Source organism: Salmo salar, chromosome ssa09, assembly GCF_905237065.1.
Source record: "Salmo salar chromosome ssa09, Ssal_v3.1, whole genome shotgun sequence".
Lineage (NCBI taxonomy): Eukaryota > Metazoa > Chordata > Actinopteri > Salmoniformes > Salmonidae > Salmo > Salmo salar.
Window position 1 is genome coordinate 39,419,275 of NC_059450.1, and position 22,908 is coordinate 39,442,182.

The 22,908-nt window shown below is 45.1% G+C and overlaps 1 protein-coding gene and 1 non-coding gene across 3 annotated transcripts; both read left to right on the forward strand.

Annotated features, from left to right (window-relative positions):
* Positions 1–8,403: 8,403 nt before the first annotated feature.
* LOC106611340 (syntaxin-11) lies at positions 8,404–11,431 on the forward strand. 2 transcript variants are annotated; one of them, XM_014211470.2, is made up of 3 exons: positions 8,404–8,527; positions 9,109–9,173; positions 9,439–11,431. In XM_014211470.2, exons 2-3 carry the CDS (start codon positions 9,158–9,160, stop codon positions 10,317–10,319), a joined length of 897 nt encoding a protein of 298 aa, XP_014066945.1. In that variant the 5' UTR covers positions 8,404–8,527; positions 9,109–9,157; the 3' UTR covers positions 10,320–11,431. The 2 variants fall into 2 exon arrangements, with proteins under 2 accessions (XP_014066945.1, XP_014066946.1); XM_014211471.2 differs by lacking the exon at positions 9,109–9,173.
* Positions 11,432–15,097: 3,666 nt separating this feature from the next.
* trnal-uaa (transfer RNA leucine (anticodon UAA)) lies at positions 15,098–15,180 on the forward strand. Its single transcript has one exon. It is a non-coding gene; the product is annotated as a tRNA-Leu (tRNA).
* Positions 15,181–22,908: the final 7,728 nt, after the last annotated feature.

Here is a 22,908-nt window from a genome sequence, read left to right on the forward strand (position 1 = left end):
TTTTGAGAGTAATTAAAAATCAAGATGAGCATTCACGTACCTGCTGCGTTTTGGTCCTCATTCACCGACAACAGCCGTGACAGAATCACCCACCACTCAAGGACCAAGCAGCAGAAGAAGGAGCAGAGGGAATTCGAGTTGGACTGGCGGGAGAAATGGACCTGGGAGGAAGTTCTGGACGGGGCCGGACCTTGGCACCAGGCTGGGGATTATCGACGCCCGCAGTGGGAAATTGAGGCAGCCAAGGCGGAGAGGCGGTGGTACGAGGCCAAGTACGCGCTGAAGGAGAAGCACGAGAGGCACCCCCAAGAAAATTTTTTGGGGGGGCACACGGGTAGTTTGGCTAGGCGTAAGAAGAGCCGGAAGCCAGCTACCCGTGGTTATATGGAGGAGCGTATGGGGTGGAGAGCGCTATGTTTCGCCGAGGAGCGCACTATCTCACCCATACGCACGCACAGTCCGGTGCGCGTTATTCCAGCCCCTCGCAGGTGCCGTGCTAGAGCGGGCATCCAGCCTGGTAGGAGGATGCCTGCGCAGCGCATCTGGTCGCCGGTACGCCTCCGAGGACCAGGCTACCCAACTCCCGCTCCACGCACGGCTACCATCAGGCCCCTGCACAGCCCAGTCTGCCCTGTACGGGCACCCCGCTCGTACAGGGCTACTAGTTCCATCCAGCCAAGACGGGTTGTGCAGGAGGTAAGATCGAGACCGACTGTGCGCCTCCATAGCCCTGGGTTTCCAGCTCCTGTCTCTCGTGCGGACCCGGAAGTGCGTCAACCCAGTCCGACTCGTCCTGTTCCCGCTCCCCGCACTAGCCTGGAGGTGCGTGTACATAATCTGGTAAGCCCAGTACCAGCACCACGCACCAGGCTACAAGTGCGTCAACCCAGCCTCGCCAGTCAACAGTCATCATCAGAGCTGCCCGCCAGTCAACAGTCATCATCAGATCTGCCCGCCAGTCAACAGTCATCGTCAGAGCTGCCCGCCAGTCAACAGTCATCGTCAGAGCTGCCCGCCAGTCAACAGTCATCGTCAGAGCTGCCCGCCAGTCAACAGTCATCGTCAGAGCTGCCCGCCAGTCAACAGTCATCGTCAGAGCTGCCCGCCAGTCAACAGTCATCGTCAGAGCTGCCCGCCAGTCAACAGTCATCGTCAGAGCTGCCCGCCAGTCAACAGTCATCGTCAGAGCTGCCCGCCAGTCAACAGTCGTCAGAGCTGCCCGCCAGTCAACAGTCGCCAGAGAGGTCAGACTGCGCCGAACTGCCGGAGTGGTCAGACTGCGCCGAACTGCCGGAGTGGTCAGACTGCGCCGAACTGCCGGAGTGGCCAGACTGCGCCGAACTGCCGGAGTGGCCAGACTGCGCCGAACTGCCGGAGTGGCCAGACTGCGCCGAACTGCCGGAGTGGCCAGACTGCGCCGAACTGCCGGAGTGGCCAGACTGCGCCGAACTGCCGGAGTGGCCAGACTGCGCCGAACTGCCGGAGTGGCCAGACTGCGCCGAACTGCCGGAGTGGCCAGACTGCGCCGAACTGCCGGAGTGGCCAGACTGCGCCGAACTGCCGGAGTGGCCAGACTGCGCCGAACTGCCGGAGTGGCCAGACTGCCCCGAACTGCCGGAGTGGCCAGACTGCGCCGAACTGCCGGAGTGGCCAGACTGCGCCGAACTGCCGGAGTGGCCAGACTGCCCTGAACTGCCGGAGTGGCCAGACTGCCCTGAACTGCCGGAGTGGCCAGACTGCCCTGAACTGCCGGAGTGGCCAGACTGCCCTGAACTGCCGGAGTGGCCAGACTGCCCTGAACTGCCGGAGTGGCCAGAATTGCCAGACTGCCCAGACTGTCCCGAATTGCCAGACTGCCCAGACTGTCCCGAATTGCCAGACTGCCCAGACTGTCCCGAATTGCCAGACTGCCCAGACTGTCCCGAATTGCCAGACTGCCCAGACTGTCCCGAATTGCCAGACTGCCCAGACTGTCCCGAATTGCCAGACTGCCCAGACTGTCCCGAATTCCCAGACTGCCCAGACTGTCCCGAATTGCCAGACTGCCCAGACTGTCCCGTGCCAGACTGTCCCGAATTGCCAGACTGCCCAGACTGTCCTGAATTGCCAGACTGTCCCGAATTGCCAGACTGTCCCGAATTGCCAGACTGCCCAGACTGTCCCGAATTGCCAGACTGCCCAGACTGTCCCGAATTGCCAGACTGTCCCGAATTGCCAGACTGCCCAGACTGTCCCGAATTGCCAGACTGCCCAGACTGTCCCGAATTGCCAGACTGCCCAGACTGTCCCGAATTGCCAGACTGCCCAGACTGTCCCGAATTGCCAGACTGCCCAGACTGTCCCGAATTGCCAGACTGCCCAGACTCTCCCGAATTGCCAGACTGCCCCGACTGCCCCCCGGCGATGCCAGACTGGCCCGACTGCCCCTCGGCGATGCCAGAGTGGCCCGACAGCCTGGAACGGCCGGAACCAGAGCCACCTCCAGAAATAGGTGGGTTGGGGAGGGGGGGTGTAGCACAGTGCCGTCGTTGACGGCAGCAACCCTCCCTTCCCTCCCTTTAGAAAAGGGGACTTTTTGTTGGTGTTGCTTGGGGTTATTTTTTGTTAAGGTGCTTCTGGGGTAGCACCTTTAAGGGGGGGGTACTGTCACGTCCTGGTCAGTATATAAGGTTAATTGTTTTGTAGTTTGGTCAGGGCGTGGCAGGGGGTATTTGTTTTATGTGGTTCGGGGTGGTGTGTTTGTGTAAAGGTTGTTTGATTTAGTATTTTCGGGTTTTGGTTTATGTCTAGGTAGTTCTATGTGGAGTCTAGTGAGTGCATGTCTATGTTTGGTTAATTGGGGTTGGGACTCTCAGTTGAAGGCAGGTGTTGTCTATCTGCCTTTGATTGAGAGTCCCATATATTAGGGTGTGTTTGTGTGTGATTTGTGGGTGATTATTCTGTGTATAGCCTTGTGCCTTACCAGACTGTTTATTTGTCGAGTGTTCGTTTTTTCGTTATTTGGTATGTTCATTTTTGAGAGTAATTAAAAATCAAGATGAGCATTCACGTACCTGCTGCGTTTTGGTCCTCATTCACCGACAACCGTGACACAAACACCCCATTGAAACCCTACATGCAGAGTTCTGTAAGATTCTCCTACATGTCCAGAGGAAAACTACAAACAATCCATGCAGGGCAGAATTAGGCCAATATCCACTAATAATAAAAACTCAAAAAAGAGCAATTAAGTTTTGGAAACATCTAAAATACAGTGACCCCCTCTCATATCATTACCAAGCCCTGCAATGCCAAGAGCTGAGCAAAGAAAAGAGTCCCCTCATCCAGCTGGTCCTGGGGCTGAGTTCACATACCTGTTCTACTAACACACTGAAGCCTCAGGACCAGAACATCCAATCAATCAGAAAAAAACAAATTACAACACAGTCAAAACAAAACTACATTACCTATTGGGAAACACAAGCACAAACACAAAGCAAAATGCAGTGCTATCTGGCCCTAAATCGACAGTACACTATGGCAAACTATTTGACCATGGTTACTGATCAAAACCTTAGAAAAACCTTGATAAAGTACAGGCTCAGTGAGCACAGCCTTGCCATTGAGAAGGGTAGTCACAGGAAAACCTGGCTCCCTGTAGAGGAAAGGCTGTGCAACCACTGCACAACAGCAGAACCTGAGACGGAGCTGCATTTCCTGACAAAATGTCAAAAATATAAAACAATTAGAGTGTCATTTCCCCAAATTTGAAACACTTATTCAAGGTTTTAAAGACCTCTCTGATGAGGATAGGCTACCCGTCCTGTTGGGGGAGGATGCAGAGAGCTGTGTGTTGGCAGCGCACTACATTGCTGCATGCCATAAGATGAGGGACAGTGTCTGACAGACCAATAAACCTGCACATGTACTCTACTGTATGGCTATTGTTATTGTTGAATGTATGGTTATTTTGACCCTTGGTTATTGTTGTTACTGTTGTCCCGTTGACAATTTTGATTCTCATTTTTATTTATTTTTTATATTGTAAATATACAAAATAAGCTTTGGCAATATGTACATTGTTACGTCATGCCAATAAAGCGAATTGAATTGAGATGAGAGAGAGGGATGGAGAGAGAGATGGAGAGAGAGAGAGAGAGAGAGACAGAGAGATAGTGAGAGAGGAGAGAGAGAGGGATGAAGAGAGAGAAAGAGAGAAAGATATGGAGAGAGAGAAAGAGATGGAGAGAGAGAGAGAAAGGAGCGTGTATGTGGTCACGGCACGACAGGGGAGGTAGAGACAGAGATGCACTTTCTCCTTTACTGTGATAAATATTCCTCACAAAGAGATTCCTTATTCACAGAAATGACTACATTTATTCACAATTTGAACTTATTAAACCCAGAAGAAAAACAAAAAATACTCATGGGCGAAGGAGCAATGGCTCCTCTTGCAGCCAAATATGTATTAGCCTGCCACAGCCTGAGGGACACTGAATAATAACATCTGCATAGTAAGCAGTAACTTACTTATTATTACTATTATTGTTATTACTATTATTATCGTTGTTTATCATTCCAAATAGTAGTGGTATGGTTGGTAATGGTAATGATAGCAGTTTAGTGATGGTGGTGGTGGTAGTAGTGGTAGTAGTGGTATGGGTGGTAATGGAGATAGTGGTGGTGGTAGTAGTAGTGGTAGTAGTGGTATGGTTGGTAATGGTAATGATAGCAGTTTAGTGATGGTGGTGGTAGTAGTAGTGGTAGTAGTGGTATGGTTGGTAATGGTAATGATAGCAGTTTAGTGATGGTGGTGGTAGTAGTAGTGGTAGTAGTGGTATGGGTGGTAATGGTAATGATAGCAGTTTAGTGATGGTGGTGGTAGTGGTAGTGGTAGTAGTGGTAGTAGTAGTGGTAGTAGTGGTATGGGTGGTAATGGTAATGATAACAGTTTAGTGATGGTGGTAGTAGTAGTAGTGGTAATGATGATAGTAGTTGTAGTACTGATGTAATGGTGAAGATGACCGTTATTTAGTTATAAGTAAGTTACAGTTTCATTTTCCATATTTATATTTTTATATTTAATTTTGTCTTATAATTTACTGCCATTTTATATTATTATTTGTTATTGTTTATAATTTTATTACAAAGTATATTGTATACATTGTTGCTTTGGCAATATTGACACAATGTTTTTCATGCCAATTAAGCAGCTTGAATTTGAATTTGAATTTGAGAAAGAGAGAGAGAGAGAGAGAGAGAGAGAGAGAGAGAGAGAGAGAGAGAGAGTTGAGAGATGGAGAGCTAGAGAGAGAGAGAGGAATGGAGAGAGAGAGGGTGAGAGAGAGGAAGAGAGAGATGGAGAGAGAGAGATGGAGAGAGAGAGAGAGGGATGGAGAGAGAGAGAAGAGAGAGAGATGGAGAGAGAGAGGTGGAGAGCTAGCGAGAGAGAGATGAGAGAGAGAGGGATGGAGAGAGAGAGGGTGAGAGAGAGAGAGAGAGAGAGAGAGAGAGAGAGAGAGAGAGCGCTAGAGAGAGAGAGATGAGCGAGAGGGATGGATGGAGAGAGAGAGAGTGAGAGAGAGAGATGGAGAGAGAGAGAGAGAGAGAGCTGCATGGCAGGACAAAATACAAACCCTCCAAACCAAAAAGGCCTGTGGGGTTGATGTTATCCCAAATGAAATGAGAAAATATACAGACCACAAATTCCAATTGGCTACACGTAAACTCTTTAACATCATCCTCAGCTCTGGAATCTTCCCTAATATTTGGAACCAAGGACTGATCACCCTAATCCACAAAAGTGGAGAAAAATTTGACCCCAATAACTACCTTGGGATATGCGTCAACAGCAACCTTGGGAAAATCCTTTGCATTATCATTAACAGCAGACTCTTACTTTTCCTCAGCGAAAACAATGTACTGAGCAAATGTCAAATTGTCTGTTCACCTAATTACCGTACAACAGACCACGTATTCATCCTGCCCACCCTAATTGACAAACAAACAAACCAAAACAAAGGCTAAGTCTTCTCATGCTTTGTTGATTTCAAAAAAGCTTGACTTAATTTGGCATGAGGTTCTGCTATACAAATTGATGAAAAGTGGTGTTGGGGGTAAAACATATGACAATGAATCCATGTACACAAACAAGTGTGCGGTTAAAATTGGCAAAAACATGTCTACTGTTTCTCTCTCTGTCTCCCACCTCACTCTCTATTTCTCTCTCTGTCTCCCACCTCACTCTCTATTTCTCTCTCTGTCTCCCACCTCACTCTCTATTTCTCTCTCTGTCTCCCACCTCACTCTCTATTTCTCTCTCTGACTTCCACCTCTCTCTCTCCTCTCTCTCTGTCTCCCACCTCACTCTCTATTTCTCTCTCTCTGTCTCCCATCTCACTCTCTCTCTCTCCCCTTCTCCCACCTCACTAACTCCTCTCTCTTCCGTCTCCCACCTCACTCTCTATTTCTGTCTCCCACCTCACTAACTCCTCTCTGTGTCTCCCACCTCTCTCTCTCCTCTCTCTCTGTCTCCCACCTCACTCTCTATTTCTCTCTCCCCGTCTCCCATCTCACTCTCTCTCTCTCTCTCTCTGTCTCCCACCTCACTAACTCCTCTCTCCCCCGTCACCCACCTCACTCTCTATTTCTGTATCCCACCTCTCTCTCTCCTCTCTCTTTGTCTCCCACCTCTCTCTCTCCTCTCTCTTTGTCTCCCACCTCTCTCTCTCCTCTCTCTTTGTCTCCCACCTCACTAACTCCTCTCTCTGTCTCCCACCTCACTCTCTCCCCCCTCTGTCTCCCACCTCACTCTCTCCCTCTGTCTCCCACCTCACTCCCTGTCTCCCACCTCACTCTCTCCTCTCCCACTCTCTCTCCCCCACCTTACTCTCTCCCACCTCACTCTCTCCTCTCTCCCCCCTCTGTCTCCCACCTCACTCTCCATTTCTCTCTCTTTCCAGATGAAGGACAGATTCTGAAACTGCAGGATGCGTTAGATGAGCCTGGAGGAGGATGCTATAACCAATGAGACCTTGAGCACTGTGGACCTGGACGACCTGTCTGCCCATACGGGCAGCGACCAGGCAGCAGTGACCCCTGACCACGACCTGAAAATCATGCACCTGGAGACCCAGCATGTCTGACATGAGATCCAACAGATCCAGGAAGACCGTGCCCAGCTCCCGGACCAGAACTACCACGCCTTGAACAACACATTGTCGGACGACACCAGTGATGTGATCCGGGACGCCAACGGCATCGCAGCAGACATCAAGGCCAGAGGAGAGGCCTTCTTAGAGGCTACACAGGATGAACAGGGAGCTGGAGGTTCAGCGAGGTAGCACTGACCACGTGGTACACATTGCCCGGAAACAGTACACCAACCTGAGCACCACCTTCAGGGAGGTGAAGTTCAGCTACAACGAGATGGAGCTGGTGCGCAGGGAGAACTGTAAGAGACAGATCCTAGACGGATGAAAATTCAATATCTTCAATGCCCTGGCTGATGGGAAGACGGCCCAGTTGGTGCTAACGCAGATCGCTAGTAGACACAAAGAGCTGCTGGACCCGGAAAAAGGATCCAGGAGGTTTAGGAGTTTTTTCTGAATGTGCCTATTCTGACAGAGGAACAGGGAGCAGTGCTCAACAACATGGAGACCAATGTACAAAAGACAGAGGCAAATATCGAGGATGTCAGGGTTCAAATGGACAAAGCCAAGAGACATGACAAGAACAATCTCATAAACAAACTGTTCTGTGGCTGCTTTCCATGTTACAAATGATTGTATATCTGATACATTGTGTATGTGATACATTGAGTACCTGGATTTGAACGTAAATTATACATTTATTTCAGAAAGAACACTTAAAAACAGCTTTGCACTTCCGAAGCATCAAATATCAACTCATGATCTGTATCAAGATATCTACCCATAGAACAAGCATTTATTAGAAACAAACAGAAATAATTCAGAGACTGGAAGTGGCTCTGGAAATCACACCGTGTTGCGTAGCAATAGTAGGCCTACCTTCATTGAAAAGCGCAACGGAGCACGCACCACCTATAGCGCAGAGTTTGTTCCACCAATATCATTTAAATATATCAGAGGTATAAAGTACAAAAACAACAATTAAATAGCTGTTTCCGGTGACATAAAACAACCACAAGGTGAAGTGACTAATGTCAATAATGTTTCGAGAGTTTTCTATATGAAAACGTGATCATGTTTTTCCGCTTGTTACACCTGCTACTTTTGCCATGAATGAGCAGCGGTGGGAAATTCCCTCTCAGGGATGCATTTGTTGGAATCAAACTGAACCAAACGGGGAGGGAGCTACCTGAATGTGTCCAATAAGAAACGTTTTGCCACGGTTTTCTACAGTTTGTCCTAATGAATATACCCCATAAATTAGGTAGTGGGCTGGTTCCTGGCAGACGCAGCTAGATGACAACACGAAGCATAAAGGGGAAATGATTCTCCGAGCTTTTGTCTGTTCTGTTTGAATGCTTTTGTTCTTATAGGGAAGTCTACGGAGGAGATATCAGGTAACGTTTTTTTCTGATTAAGTTCTACGATGATTCAGTCCTGTTGTAATGTTATCATAGAAGTACAAACGTTTGTGATGAGATGCGTTTTGCTCAGCGAGTTGAGCTTGGATTGTTGTGGGCAGCTTTATTTCATTTAAATGTTAATTATTCCTTAAATGTAATGTGTTGCTCTCTGTTACAATGAATAATGTCGAGAATATTCGTGTCTAGGTTACCTTCACATGTGCTTTGGCCAGACAATTTTGCTATGTTGTTCTGTTTAGGCACAAACAAACTTTACATTTAAAGAAACTGCTGACAGTAATTTTGCATTCTTTGTTGTACTGTAACAGTAAAAAACATGTAGCAACATGAAATAGATTATAGAGAGCTGATTAGTCATAACCTACGCCAATAATTAAATGCCTGTAAAGGGTTAAAGGGCGGTAAAGAAACGCAACACATTTTCTCATCCATGTCTTTCAGTGCAGTGATCAAATTGTTGTGAAAATCGTCACTTTTTTTGTTCTAGATATGCTGTGAGTCATTGGCCTGTAATCTAATACTAACTGGTGTGTGTGTGTGTGTGTGTGTACTAGGAAGTCACCACCGCCCAGTGTATGTTCGCAGTGTTCTATTGGTTTAGGGATGAGATCCTCAACAGGTGCCACTTCATTTCCTCTTGTGGAATGGTGTTAATTGCGTCCTTGTTTTCTCAGTTTAAATCAGAAATATACTACACTTACAGTTTATGTAGCTAACTTTTTGAGGAAACAAAATATCAACTTTTCTTAATTCTTCATGGTCATACAAGAAACTTTAACTTTATTGCTTGTGTAGGATTTTGCACTACAACATAAATAAGATGGTGATTTGGAGATGACCTACTGAACATGCAGTAAACCTCAAACCTTTTCCTCCCATTCCAGGTAGTATGAGAGACAGACTAGTTGACCTGCAGGGGGTGGCCCCCACTCCTCCAGACACGGATGAAAGGGGTCAGGGTAGCGATGATGAGGGAGAGCTGGAGCAGCAGTCAGTGGTGTTTGAAAACGAAGATCGGATGGACAGCATCTTCACAGAAGCCCAGTCCATGAGGAAGGAGATTGCTCTGCTCCGGATGGATGTGAAGCGTCTGGGCAAGCAAAACAGTCGATTCCTCACCTCTGTCCGGCGGATTAGCTCCATCAAACGAGACTCCAACACCCTGGCCAGGGGCATCAAGACCCGGGGGGAGGGCATCTACAGACGGCTGGAGAAGATCGGCATGCAGCACAAACAGCTGGAAGAAGAGGACGGGGCCCATTCTGCACTGGTCCGCATGGTGCGTTCTCAGTATGTTTCTCTCACCGGGGCCTTCCACGAGGCCATGTCTGAGTACAACCAAGCAGAGATGAGCCAGAGGGAGAACTGCAAGACCCGGATCCAGCGCCAGGCAGAGATCATGGGCAAGGAGGTGACCGGCGAACAGATCGAGGAGATGGTCGAGACGGGGAAGTGGAATGTGTTCTCTGACAACCTCCTGACTGACGGGCGGACGGCACGCTCGGCACTCACGGAGATCGAGAAGCGGCACAAGGAACTGGTGGAGCTGGAGAGTCGAATCAAGGACATCCATGAGCTGTTCTTTCAGATGGCTCTGCTGGTGGAGGAACAGGGGGCCATGGTGGACAACATAGAGGCCAACGTGGTTGCCACTACAGACTTTGTGGGCAAGGCCCAGGTTCAGATCAAGAGGTGTGTGACGTACCAGAAGAAGAGCCTCTGTAGGAGAATGCTCTGTTGTTGTTTCCCTTGCTGCAACAAGTGAGACCGACAGACATATCAGTGTTGTTGTTGTATTTCAAGTCACTCTTAGAAAAAGGTTTCTTCAAAGGGTTCTCCCATGGGTATAGCCGAAGAACGCTTTTAGGTTCTAGGTGGCACCTTTTTTTTCTTCCTAAGTGTAGGCTGCCTTTTCCGATCAAGTGTTTTCATGGCCATAAATGTACTTGTTTACACAAGCGCACGCGTATGTACTTGATGCTGAAGATTTTCAGATGTACAGTATGTTTGTTTCATACACTGGTTGTACAAAACATTATTGATGTCACTTGTTATCCACTTCATTCAGTGTAGATGAATGGGAAGAGACAGGTTAAAGAAGCCTTGAGACAACTGAGACATGGATTGTGGATGTGTGGCATTCAGAGGGTGAATGGGCAAGACAAAAGATTTAAGTGCTTTTGAACGGGGTATGGTGGTAGGTGCCAGGTGCACCCGTTTGTGTGCCAAGAACTGCAACGCTGCTGGGTTTTTCACACGTGTATCAACAATGGTCCACCACCCAAAGGACATCCAGCCAACTTGACACAACTGTGGGCAGCATTGGAGTCAACATGGGCCAGCATCCCTGTGGAACACTTTTGACACCTTGTAGAGTCCATGCCCCTGATGAACTGAGGCTGTTCTGAGGGCAAAGGGGGTACAACTAAATAGTAGGCTGGTGTTCCTAAAGTTTTACACACTCGGTGTGCGTTTAAAAACATATATATTTATACAGTTTGAATGTGACATTTTGTATGTCATGCAGCCTTTGCTTCCTCTCGCTGTAGAAGACACAGTTTATATTAACGTCCTTGCCTAGCTGGTGTTAGGAGAAAAGACCCAGTATCTTGATGTCAAACCGCAGATGCTAACATGCAAATGAATAGTGTGATGGGGTGTTCAATGTCTCTGTTGTAGAAAGGAAAAAGCTATATGATGCTACAGGCTTTCAGTTAAAATAATAGAGTGCAGTTCCAATGTTTGTTGCTCCCACTTAGATGTCCTATAACTTTCAGCTGTATTGGATTTTACAAATTGTTATTTATGTTTTACGAGAGGATATATATATATATATATTTTTTTTTAAATAATAAATGCTGTAAAATTGCCCTTACATTTGTTTTATTATTGTTACATTTATTTTTTATTTCACCTTTATTTAACCAGGTAGGCTAGTTGAGAACAAGTTCTCATTTCCAACTGCGACCTGGCCAAGATAAAGCAAAGCAGTGTGACACAAACAACAACAGAGTTACACATGGGATAAACAAGCCAATTACACAATAAACAAGTCAATGACACAGTAGAAAAAAAGAAAGTCTATATACAGTGTGTGCAAAAGGCATGAGGAGGTAGGCAATAAATAGGCCATAGTTGCGAAGAAATTACAATTTAGCAGATTAACACTGGAGTGACAAATGAGCAGATGATGATGTGCAAGTAGAGATACTGGTGTGCAAAAGAGCAGAAAAGTAAATTAAAAACAGTATGGGGATGAGGTAGGTAGATTGGGTGGGCTATTTACAGATGGACTATGTACAGCTGCAGCGATCGGTTAGCTGCTCAGATAGCTGATGTTTAAAGTTGGTGAGGGGAAATATAAGTCTCCAGCTTCAGCTTTTATTTTTTGTAATTTTTTATTTTTTGCAATTCATTCCAGTCACTGGCAGCAGAGAACCGGAAGGAAAGGTGGCCAAATGAGGTGTTGGCTTTGGGGATGACCAGTGATATATACCTGCTGGAGCGTGTGCTACGGGTGGGTGTTGTTATCATGACCAGTGAGCTGAGATAAGGCGGAGCTTTACCTAGCATAGACTTATAGATGACCTGGAGCCAGTGGGTCTGGCGACGAATATGTAGCGAGGGCCAGCCAACTAGAGCATACAGGTCGCAGTGGAGGGTGGTATAAGGTGATAGACTGCATCCAGTTTGCTGAGTAGAGTATTGAAAGCTATTTTGTAGATGACATCGCCAAAGTCGAGGATCGGTAGGATGGTCAGTTTTACAAGGGTAAGTTTGGCAGCGTGAGTGAAGGAGGCTTTGTTGCGAAATAGAAAGCCGATTCTAGATTTATTTTTGGATTGGAGATTCTTAATGCGAGTCTGGAAGGAGAGTTTACAGTCTAGCCAGACACCTAGGTATTTATAGTTGTCCACATATTCTAGGTCAGAACCGTCCAGGGTGGTGATGCTAGTCGGGCGGGCGGGTGCGGGCAGCGAACGGTTGAAAAGCATGCATTTGGTTTTACTAGCGTTTAAGAGCAGTTGGAGGCCACGGAAAGAGTGTTGTATCAGTTCCTTAGAATTTGAGACAACTGACTGCAACCTCAATGACTGAACTGTATTTTACATTGCGGAAACAAGAATATGCCTCTTAATGTATAATATTGTCCTGTACAATGCCTTCAGAAAGTATTCATATCCCTTGACTTATTCCACATTTTGTTACAGCCTGAATTCAAATGTATTAAATTGATATTTTTTCTCGGCCATCTACACAGTGCCCCATTATGACCAAGTCAGAACATGTTTTTAGAAATTTGTGCAAATGTATTAAATAGAATGCAGAAATATCTCATTAACATAAGTATTCACACCCTTGAGTCAATACTTTGTAGAAGCACCTTTGACAGCGATTACAGCTTTGAGTTGTCTTGCACATCTGGATTTGGGGATTTTTCTCCCATTCTTCCTAGCATGCTAGCAGATACCCATAGACTTACTCACTGTGTTAATGCTAGTTAAACTACTAACTTCCTTCATACTGGACACAGACACAGAAATGGTATGCACAAGTTCATCTGACTATGGGGAAGTAAATAAAGGGCCTCACTGCCAAAATCCCGTAGTATCCTTTTTAGTTAGATGGGGAGTGGTGGTGACCAGTAAGTCTTTACAAAGATGTTTAATGTGATTCAAGTCTGGGTTTTGGCTGGGCCACTCAAGGACTCACATTCTTGATCTGATGCCATTCCAGCGTTGCTTTGGCTGTATGCTTGGGGTTATTGTCCTGTTGGAATGTAAATCTTCCCACCAGTCTAAGGTCATTGCACTCTGAAGCAGTCGTTGCACTCTCATCAAGGATTTGTATTTGGCTCTATTCATTGTTCCCTCTATCCTCACCAGTCTCCCAGTACCTGCTGCTGAAAAGTATTCCCATAGCATGATGCTGCCACCACCATGCTTCACGGTAGGGGTGGTGTTAGACGGGTGATGAGCTGTGCCTGGTTTTCTCCAGACATAGCGCTTTGCATTCAGGGCAAAGAGTAAAATGTTTGTCTCATCAGACCACAATATTTATTCTTAAGATCTCAGTCTTTCACGTGACTTTTTGCAAACTCCAGGTGCTTTTTTCTCATGAGTGGCCTTCTTGCCCAGTTTGGTCGGACAGCCAGCTATGGTAGAGTCTGGGCAGTTCCATATTTTCTCAATTTCCCAATGATGAAGACCAATGTGCTCTTGGAAACTTTCAACACAATAAATAGTTTTCTACCCTCCCCCAGATATATGCCTCATCACAATTATATCTCAGAGGTCTACAGACAGTTCCTTGGACTTTATGATATAGTTTCTGCTCTGACATGCACTGTCAACTGCAGGACCTTATATAGACAGGTGTGTTTCTTTCTAAAACATGTCCAAATGGCCGCAGGTGGATTCCAATCAAGTTTGGAGTGTCAGCAAAGGTATGTAAATACTTATGTAAATGAGATATTTCTGTATTTCATTTTCAATAAATTAGCAAACATTTCTACAAACATGTTTTCACTTATATTGTGTGTAGATGGGTGAGATAAAAAATATAGTTAATCTAATTTGAATTCAGGCCGTAACACAACCAAATGTGGAATAAGTCAAGGGATATGAATACTTTCTGAAGGCACTGTATATTATCCAAGAGGCCATTGCTATTTTTACAGTGTCCAGAATGAGTTAAAAACAGAGTAATAGAATCCTCTGCAGATTGCAGTGACAATTTTTAACATCTGTGTTCCATAACCCCACCAGCAAGTGGAGCAGGCCTATCTCTCTGACAATCACCCAACTCTAAATCAACCACTGCCCTTTCCCCATAGATATGTAATGGCCCTGTGTAGACGTACAATGATTGTATGTGTAAACTATATAGTAATAATTACATTAGTCTGTGGGTACAGTATATCAGTATAGGGGCTACAGTATAGAATATATTGCACTAAATTCAACTCCGCAATGCAATGTGTGCCAGATGTTTTAGAACGTGAACTGAAGCAATACATACAATGCTGCTGAAACCTGTGTTTTTTGGATAGACATACTCTGTGAAACCCGTTTAAATAGGCTAGGGCTAGGCTACGGGTAGGCTACGGGTAGGCTACCTCCCTCCTTGGTAGGCTAGTCACAAAGTTCTCACCAATGAAATCATTTCCTATATGTTTACTTTAGATCAACGGACAATAAGACAAACGGCATCATTCAAATTACTGCATAACTGACTGTATTCGTTTGATAGAACACATTGTCAAACGTTTTATTTGTCAACATAAATGTCAGGCTACGTAAGTACCATTATGGCCAATCAAATTGAAAGTTGACTTGCAACATTGTTACAATAATGGAATGTCAGAGTAGCTATCTGCTTTGATGATCACAGTGGTAACCGCAGCGCAGCGCAGCGTAGACGTGATAGCGTTCGATTGTTGTTGTTACGACGGATTGTTGCGAGTAACAGAACATAAAACAAAACAATAAAATGTTACAATATAATATGAATAATGTGTTATTTTGACACCATATTACGCCAACCAGGATGGCCGAGTGGTTAAGGCGTTGGACTTAAGATCCAATGGACATATGTCCGCGTGGGTTCGAACCCCACTCCTGGTACAGTGCACAACATTTTTATGAAATAGTTAATCTTACTGATGTCAAGATGATGATTGTCAACGTTCACACAACTAGTAGGCTACTTACTATTTAATGTGCGGAAAAATGTATAAACAACCTGAAAGCTACAGCGTTTTGGATGACACGGTCCGACAGTAGCTCAAGCCACGCCCCTCGACCGAAAAAAACCCGCTAACAAAACAAGTAACTTCATGTGCGCTGATGTTAGAGGTATTGAGTTTGAATTGTATTAGGTGAAATATATATTATATATATGACAGAGTTAAAAAAAACAAAAAACAAAGCTCAACAATGCATTTATTAGACCCCAGAATATATTATTGGATGACATGACTAGAGACGTGAATAATACATTTTATTTTCTAAAAAAGATGCACACAGTGATGTGTGGTGGTGATGAAGGCTTAAGCAACAGCGCTTCTTCAACCAAAGGAGGCTGAAAAAAAGTGCCTTGTCACCGAAAACCCTCACCAACTTTTACAGGTTCACATTTGAGAGCATCCTGTCGGGCTGTACCACCGCCTGGTACTGCAACTCTCCAGAGGGTGGTGCAGTCTGCCAAACTACTTGCACTCCAGGACACCTACAACCCCCGATGTCACAGGAAGGCCAAAAAAGATCAACAACAATAACCACCTGAGCCACTACCTGTTCACCCCGGCGAGGTCAGTACAGGTGCATTAATACTGGGACAGAGAAATTAAGAAACAGCTTCTATCTCAAGGCCATCAGATTGTTAAACAGCCACCGCTAGCACAGATATATCATTGGCCACTTTAATAAATGGAACGCTAGTCACTTTAATAATGCCACTTTAAGAACGTTTACATATCTCGCATTACTCATCTCATATGTATATACTGTATACTGTATCCTACACTATCTATTGCATCTTAGCCACTCTGTCCCTGCTCATCCATATATTTTATACTTATATATTCTCATCCCATTCCTTTACTAGATTGTGTATATTAGGTTTTGTTGTGGAACTGTTAGATATTACCTGTTAGATACTGCTGCACTGTCGGATCTAGAAGCATAATCATTTCGCTACACTCGCAATAACATCTGCTATCCATTTGTATGTGACCAATGAAATTACATTTTATTTAACTATTTTATTGTAGCCTGAAATAATAGGTCAGTGAGCTTTTATTTATTTACATCATGTGAGCCAGAAGATGTCAGTGTTACACAGAATAACCTTCTAGTTGGAATCATATTTTCTCTACCTCAGATAGTGACATTTTAACATCAACATCCTGGTATTACTGGATAACTTAATACAATTTACAACCATTGTGAGAAATGCCTTTTACATTCATTGCCCTGCCAACCTGAATTTGAACTAAGGCAAAGTCAGTTATGTTGTGCCAGACATGGTTCTCCAGTCAGCTCTACTGTGCCCGTACATACAGCCTATGACTTGGCTAGCCCTGATATATGCCTGTTGACTCCTATGCTTTGCGGTGTCTACTTTGGCCACATATCAGGGCTGGGCTATACTGGTGTCCTAACTTTACACCAGTAGAGGTAGGAGACAGTTCTCGCCCATTCAGTCAGTTCTGTTGGTCCTTCAGTCAGTTGTGCTGGGCCTAAACATTATATGGCTGAGCTAGCCTGGTAGGAGACAGTACAGTACCAGCCTGTATCTGGAAGGTCTGGCCCTGGATGTAGTGGCTGGGGATTTGTTCACCGGTCTGACTCATTGAGATGGGCTGGCTGCTCTGGCTGTTGATGTGGAGAGCCTGGGCCTGACCCTTCTGCTCTCTGGTCATCTGATCTGGTATGGGGCCATGGTCCTGGATGGGTGTCCCTTCACAATCCGTGATAGTTTGCAAGCCCTGCCACATCTGACGAGCGTCAGAGCCGGTATAGTAGGTTTTGATCTTATAACGACACAGGGCGAGACCCAGATGCAGACACAGGAGGCAGATGGTTTCAGTCTCTGATATTTATTAGAATACAAGGGGCAGGCAATAGGCAGGTTGAGGAGAGCCAGAAGTTCATAAAAAAATCAAAATCAAACTTTATTTGTCACATGCGCCGAATACATTAACCAGGTCAGAGTCCGAAAGGTACAGGGGGGCAGGCAGGCTCGAGGTCAAGGCAGGCTGAATGGTCAGGCAGAATGGGTAGGCAGGCGGGCTCAGTGTCAGGGCAGGCAGAACAGGTCGGAACCGGGAGGGCTAGAAAACAGAGACTAGGAAAAACAGGAGCATGGAAAAACACGCTGGTAGGCTTGACAAGCCAAGACAAACTGGGAACAGACAAACAGAGAACACATGTATAAATACACTGAGGATAATGGGGAAGATGGGCGACACCTGGAGGGGGTGGAGACAAGCAAAGATAGGTGAAACAGATCAGGGTGGAGTGAAGACAAGCACAAAGACAGGTGAAACAGATCAGGGTGGAGTGGACAGGTGAAACAGATCAGGGTGGAGTGGAGACAGGCAAAGATAGGTGAAACAGATCAGGGTGGAGTGGACAGGTGAAACAGATCAGGGTGGAGTGGAGACAGGCAAAGATAGGTGAAACAGATCAGGGTGGAGCGGAGACAAGCACAAAGACAGGTGAAACAGATCAGGGTGGAGTGGACAGGTGAAACAGATCAGGGTGGAGTGGACAGGTGAAACAGATCAGGGTGGAGTGGAGACAAGCAAAGATAGGTGAAACAGATCAGGGTGGAGTGGAGACAAGCACAAAGACAGGTGAAACAGATCAGGGTGGAGTGGAGACAAGCACAAAAACAGGTGAAACAGATCAGGGAGGAGTGGAGACAAGCAAAGATAGGTGAAACAGATCAGGGTGGAGCGGAGACAAGCACAAAGACAGGTGAAACAGATCAGGGTGGAGTGGAGACAAGCACAAAGACAGGTGAAACAGATCAGGGTGGAGCGGAGACAAGCACAAAAACAGGTGAAACAGAACAGGGTGGAGTGGAGACAAGCAAAGACAGGTGAAACAGATCAGGGTGGAGTGGAGACAAGCACAAAGACAGGTGAAACAGATCAGGGTGGAGTGGAGACAAGCACAAAGACAGGTGAAACAGATCAGGGTGGAGTGGAGACAAGCACAAAGACAGGTGAAACAGATCAGGGTGGAGTGGAGACAAGCACAAAGACAGGTGAAACAGATCAGGGTGGAGTGGAGACAAGCACAAAGACAGGTGAAACAGATCAGGGTGTGACAGATCTTTGTCCTTTATTGATGCTTTGGCTGTTTGATGGTTTGTCGGAGGGCGTAGTGGGATTTCTTCTTAGTGGCAGCTCTAACCTTTAGCTCAGTGCGGTTGTTGCCTGTAACCCATGGCCTCTGGTTAGGATATGTATGTACGATCACTGTGTGGATTACTTTGTCGATGCACTTATTAATGAAACCGGTGACGGATGTGGTAAACACCTCAATGCCATCGGATGAATCCCGGAACATATTCCAGTCTGTGCTAGTGAAACAGTCCTGTAGCTTAGCATCCGCTTCATCGGACCACTTCCATATTGAGCTGGTACTTCCTGTTTGAGTTTTTGCTAATAAGCAGAAATCAGGAGGATAGTTATGGTCAGATTTGCCAAATGGAGAACGATGGAGATCTTTGTATGTTTTTTGTGTGTGACGTAAAGGTAATCTAGAGTTTTTTCGCCTTTAGTTGCGCAGGTGACATGCTAGCAGAAATGAGGTATGATGGATTTCAATTTGCCTGCATTAAAATCCCCGGCCACTAGGAGCTCAGCCACTGGATGAGCATTTTCTTGTTTGCTTATGGCCCCATACAGCTTGTTGAGTGTGGTCTTAGTGCCAGCATCGATTTGTGGTGGTAAATAGACAACTATGGAAAATATAGATTAAAACTCTCTTAGTAAATAATATGGTATACGGCTTATCATGAGGTATACAGTTCATCATGAGGTCTAGGATCAGCTCCGCCTCCCCCAATCCTAACCTTCTCATAGCAGGTTAGGAAAATTTACTCAGCAGGTTAGGAGATTTAACGTAGCAGGTTAGGAGAATTAGGTTAAGGTTAGTAAAAGGTTAGTCTACTTTTGATGGCAATTTGACAAACTCCCATCGAGCCATGACCACACTGCAGTACTTAAAAAATATATATATCAAGGTTTCAGGGCCTTACCGTCCCTTCTCTCGGGTCGTAACAAGTTACCACAGTCAAAGTCATAATAACCGCCTAATCGACCAATCAGATGAGGGATTGTGATGACGTTTATGGCGACTTGCGGTAAACGACCAGTCAGATGAGGGAGTGTGATGACTCGTATGCAGACTGGCTAGCAAGGGCAGACGAGATGCATGTATTTCTTTTATCTAGCGATCCATCAATGATTTGGTTATTTATTTGCTATAATAAAACCAAACGTTCTAAATGTGAAGTGGCAATAAGATGTCTTATTCAAACTCAGCTTACAAGCTTTTCATGATGTTTGCCTTACTCATAGTTACTTTTCTTAAAGTTAGGCATAGGCTACCTAATTTCAAAATAGGCCATCATCACTGTCAATCGTGAAGAGTGGCGACCCGTCATTCAGGGCAGGTGGGGCAGCAGCATACAAGACATTTTTGGACCGAACTTTTTGTGCTGTGCTCACTTGACAGGAAGATGGCGCGGTGGTCCTGCTTGTGGGCAAATTTTGCCAAGTTGGGAACTTGGGCCTCTTTCTAGAACTCCGACCTGAAGATCACTGACGTCATGATTCGACCTTGTTTTTTTTTTTTTTCCCAGTTGTCTTGAAAGCACCACCATGTGGTGGTTCTGTTACTAGCCCATGTGCCTCACCCTAATAATTTGTCCCTTTTCATAACTTAGCCTACTGTTCTGACTTGGTGGTGCACATGTAGCCTGTTTTAAAGAAATGTAATCATTGAATATTGTAAGAGCTTTCAATGTCTGCTTATATGCCTCCTTTATTCATCCTATGGTTCTGACTTGGTGTACAAGGAGAATACTGTTCTGAATTATGTTGCTGTACATTTAAAAAGTGCTAAACAAATAGTTACATTGACTACGTCCGTCCTAGCTCGCTTATTAAATATTAAGCCAATGTAGGCTAAATATCCTAAGCAGGGCTGAAGCAACTTCCAGAGAGGGTCCGGCTCTTGGGCTTTGCGGTGGTCACTGATTTGGGTGTCCTCGGCAGAACGGTGTCGCCATAACTAAGTGGTTCTGGGGTTCACTGCGCAAGAGTAGAGGGGGGTCCGTGGAGTTTTATGAACGTGAAGGCAAACGCATGGTAAATTAGGATTTTTTTCATTGCTCTGATTGGCCAAAGTGGTCAAGCCTCCGAAGCCCTCCGCAGTGCACACATGTAGCCATGAAAAAATATTTGCCCCCTTTATGATTTGATCTATTTTTGATACTGAACGTTATCAGAACCTTATATTAGATAAAGGAAACCTGAGTTTACAAATAACGAAAAGTATACATATTTTATTTAATTAACAAAGTTATGCAACACCCAATTCGCCTGTGTTAAAAAGTTTTTCTTGATGTGCATCAGTTGTAGCGTATTAATATGTTTTTTGGAAATAGGTGTCTCCATAATGACAATCTAAATCGCCTACCAACATCTGGTAAAAAAGGTGTCGTGCCTCTCGCTTACGTGACTCTGTCAATAGCCGTAGTGCTCTCTCAAAAAACACAAATATGGGGGGTGATAAGTGTCAGAATTAAGCCTCGTGAACCGCCATGAATTAACATGGACAATCAATGGAGACACGTTTTTTTTCTAAGGCATCAAACTACCGACGCGTCATGTGTCAGTTTGCTTGTAAGTTTATTATGAAAGATCTTACCATGAACGCCTTAAACTTCTACATGTTATGCGTCACATGTTCGTTTAAGTGTTTGTTTAGTTTATTATTAAAGAACTCACCATGAACGCCTTACAAACGTCTGTACATGATTTTGTAAAAAATCTGAGTAATCTAATCAATTTAATTGGTCGATTCAGCTAAAATAGGCACATCACCTCAATACAAAAATTATTAGGCTAGTTGATATCACAGCCAGCCACCATTACTGTGTAGATATGCCTATTTCTCACGTCAATACAGACACAAGTGCTTCTTTGTTGGAGGTAGCCCTATTCAGAAATAAGAGGTAGCCTAGATCTCTAGTGGCGCATTCGGAATTCGGCAATCTCTTACTTCCAACTTCAGTGCGTTCAAGACAACAGGGAAGTAGGGAAAAAACGAGGTCAGACTGGAATAAAAAAATAAAAAATTGGAACGGTCATCCAACTCGGAATTACAATTCAGAAACTCTGGCATCTTTCTCTGACCTGAAAAATCGTGGATTTCATTACTTGACCTTGTCCCCGTCACCATGCAATCCTTAGGCTATACATTTCTGAGAGATGTCTTATGGTTAAATGCAGGGCTTGAATTGAGGGGGTATATGAGGATATAGGCCGAACCCTTGTTATAGATGGGAAAACAGCATATGCTACCCCTTGTTTGCTTAGCCTTAGAAAAAACAACAGGAGGCTGAAGAAATTCAGCTTGTCACCAAAAACACAAACTTTTACAGATGCACAATCGAGAGCATCCTGTCGGGCTGTATCACCACCTGGTACGGCAACTGCTCCGCGCACAACCGTAAGGCTCTCCAGAGGGTAGTGAGGTCTGCACAACGCATCACCGGGGGCAAACTACCTGCCCTCCAGGACACCTACACCACCCGATGTCACAGGAAGGCCAAAAAGATCATCAAGGACAACAACCACCCGAGCCACTGCCTGTTCACCCCGCAATCATCCAGAAGGCGAGGTCAGTACAGGTGCATCAAAGCGGGGACTGAGAGACTGAAAAACAGCTTCTATCTCAAGGCCATCAGACTGTTAAACAGCCATCACTATGAGTGGCTGCTGCCAACATACTGACTCATCTCTAGCCACTTTAATAATGAAAAATGTATGTAATAAATGTATCACTAGCCACTTTAAACAATGCCACTTTATATAATGTTTACATACCCTACATTACTCATCTCATATGTATATACTGTACTCTATACCATCTACTGCATCTTGCCTATGCCGTTCGGCCATCGCTCATTCATTAATCTTTATGTACATATTCTTATTCATTCCTTTACACTTGTGTGTATAAGGTAGTTGTTGTGAAATTGTTAGATTACTTGTTAGATATTACTGCATGGTCAGAACTAGAAGCACAAGCATTTCACTACACTCACATTAACATCTGCTAACCATGTGTATGTGACAAATAAAATTTGATTTGAGGTGTTGGTATGACGACATGTTAGTTACATGCAGGCGTCACGCCAAGGTCTTGGTATCATGTCAGTCAGACGTACTCCTACGTTTTTGACTCATCCTACTACAGTTTATACCTTTATATAATCTTTGTTATGTTGTCTGTAGTTTCTCTTAATGCTAGGGGGTTTCGAAACAATGTGAAGCGCAGGGGCTTATTTTTATTTGCTAAACAATTTAGAACAGATTTTTGCTTTTCTCACTCAATTTTGGCTGATGCCAACTTCTGGAGGTCACAGTGGGGCAACGATATTTGGCTTTTCCATGGATCTGAACGCTCCGCTGGTTTCACTGCAATGAAAAATACCTTTGGTGGTAATATTCTACACTCGGAATGTGACCCCTTTGGTCACTTTATTTGTCTTGTGATCAGTTACAATGACATTACGCTCATTACTGTAAACTTCTATGCGTACAA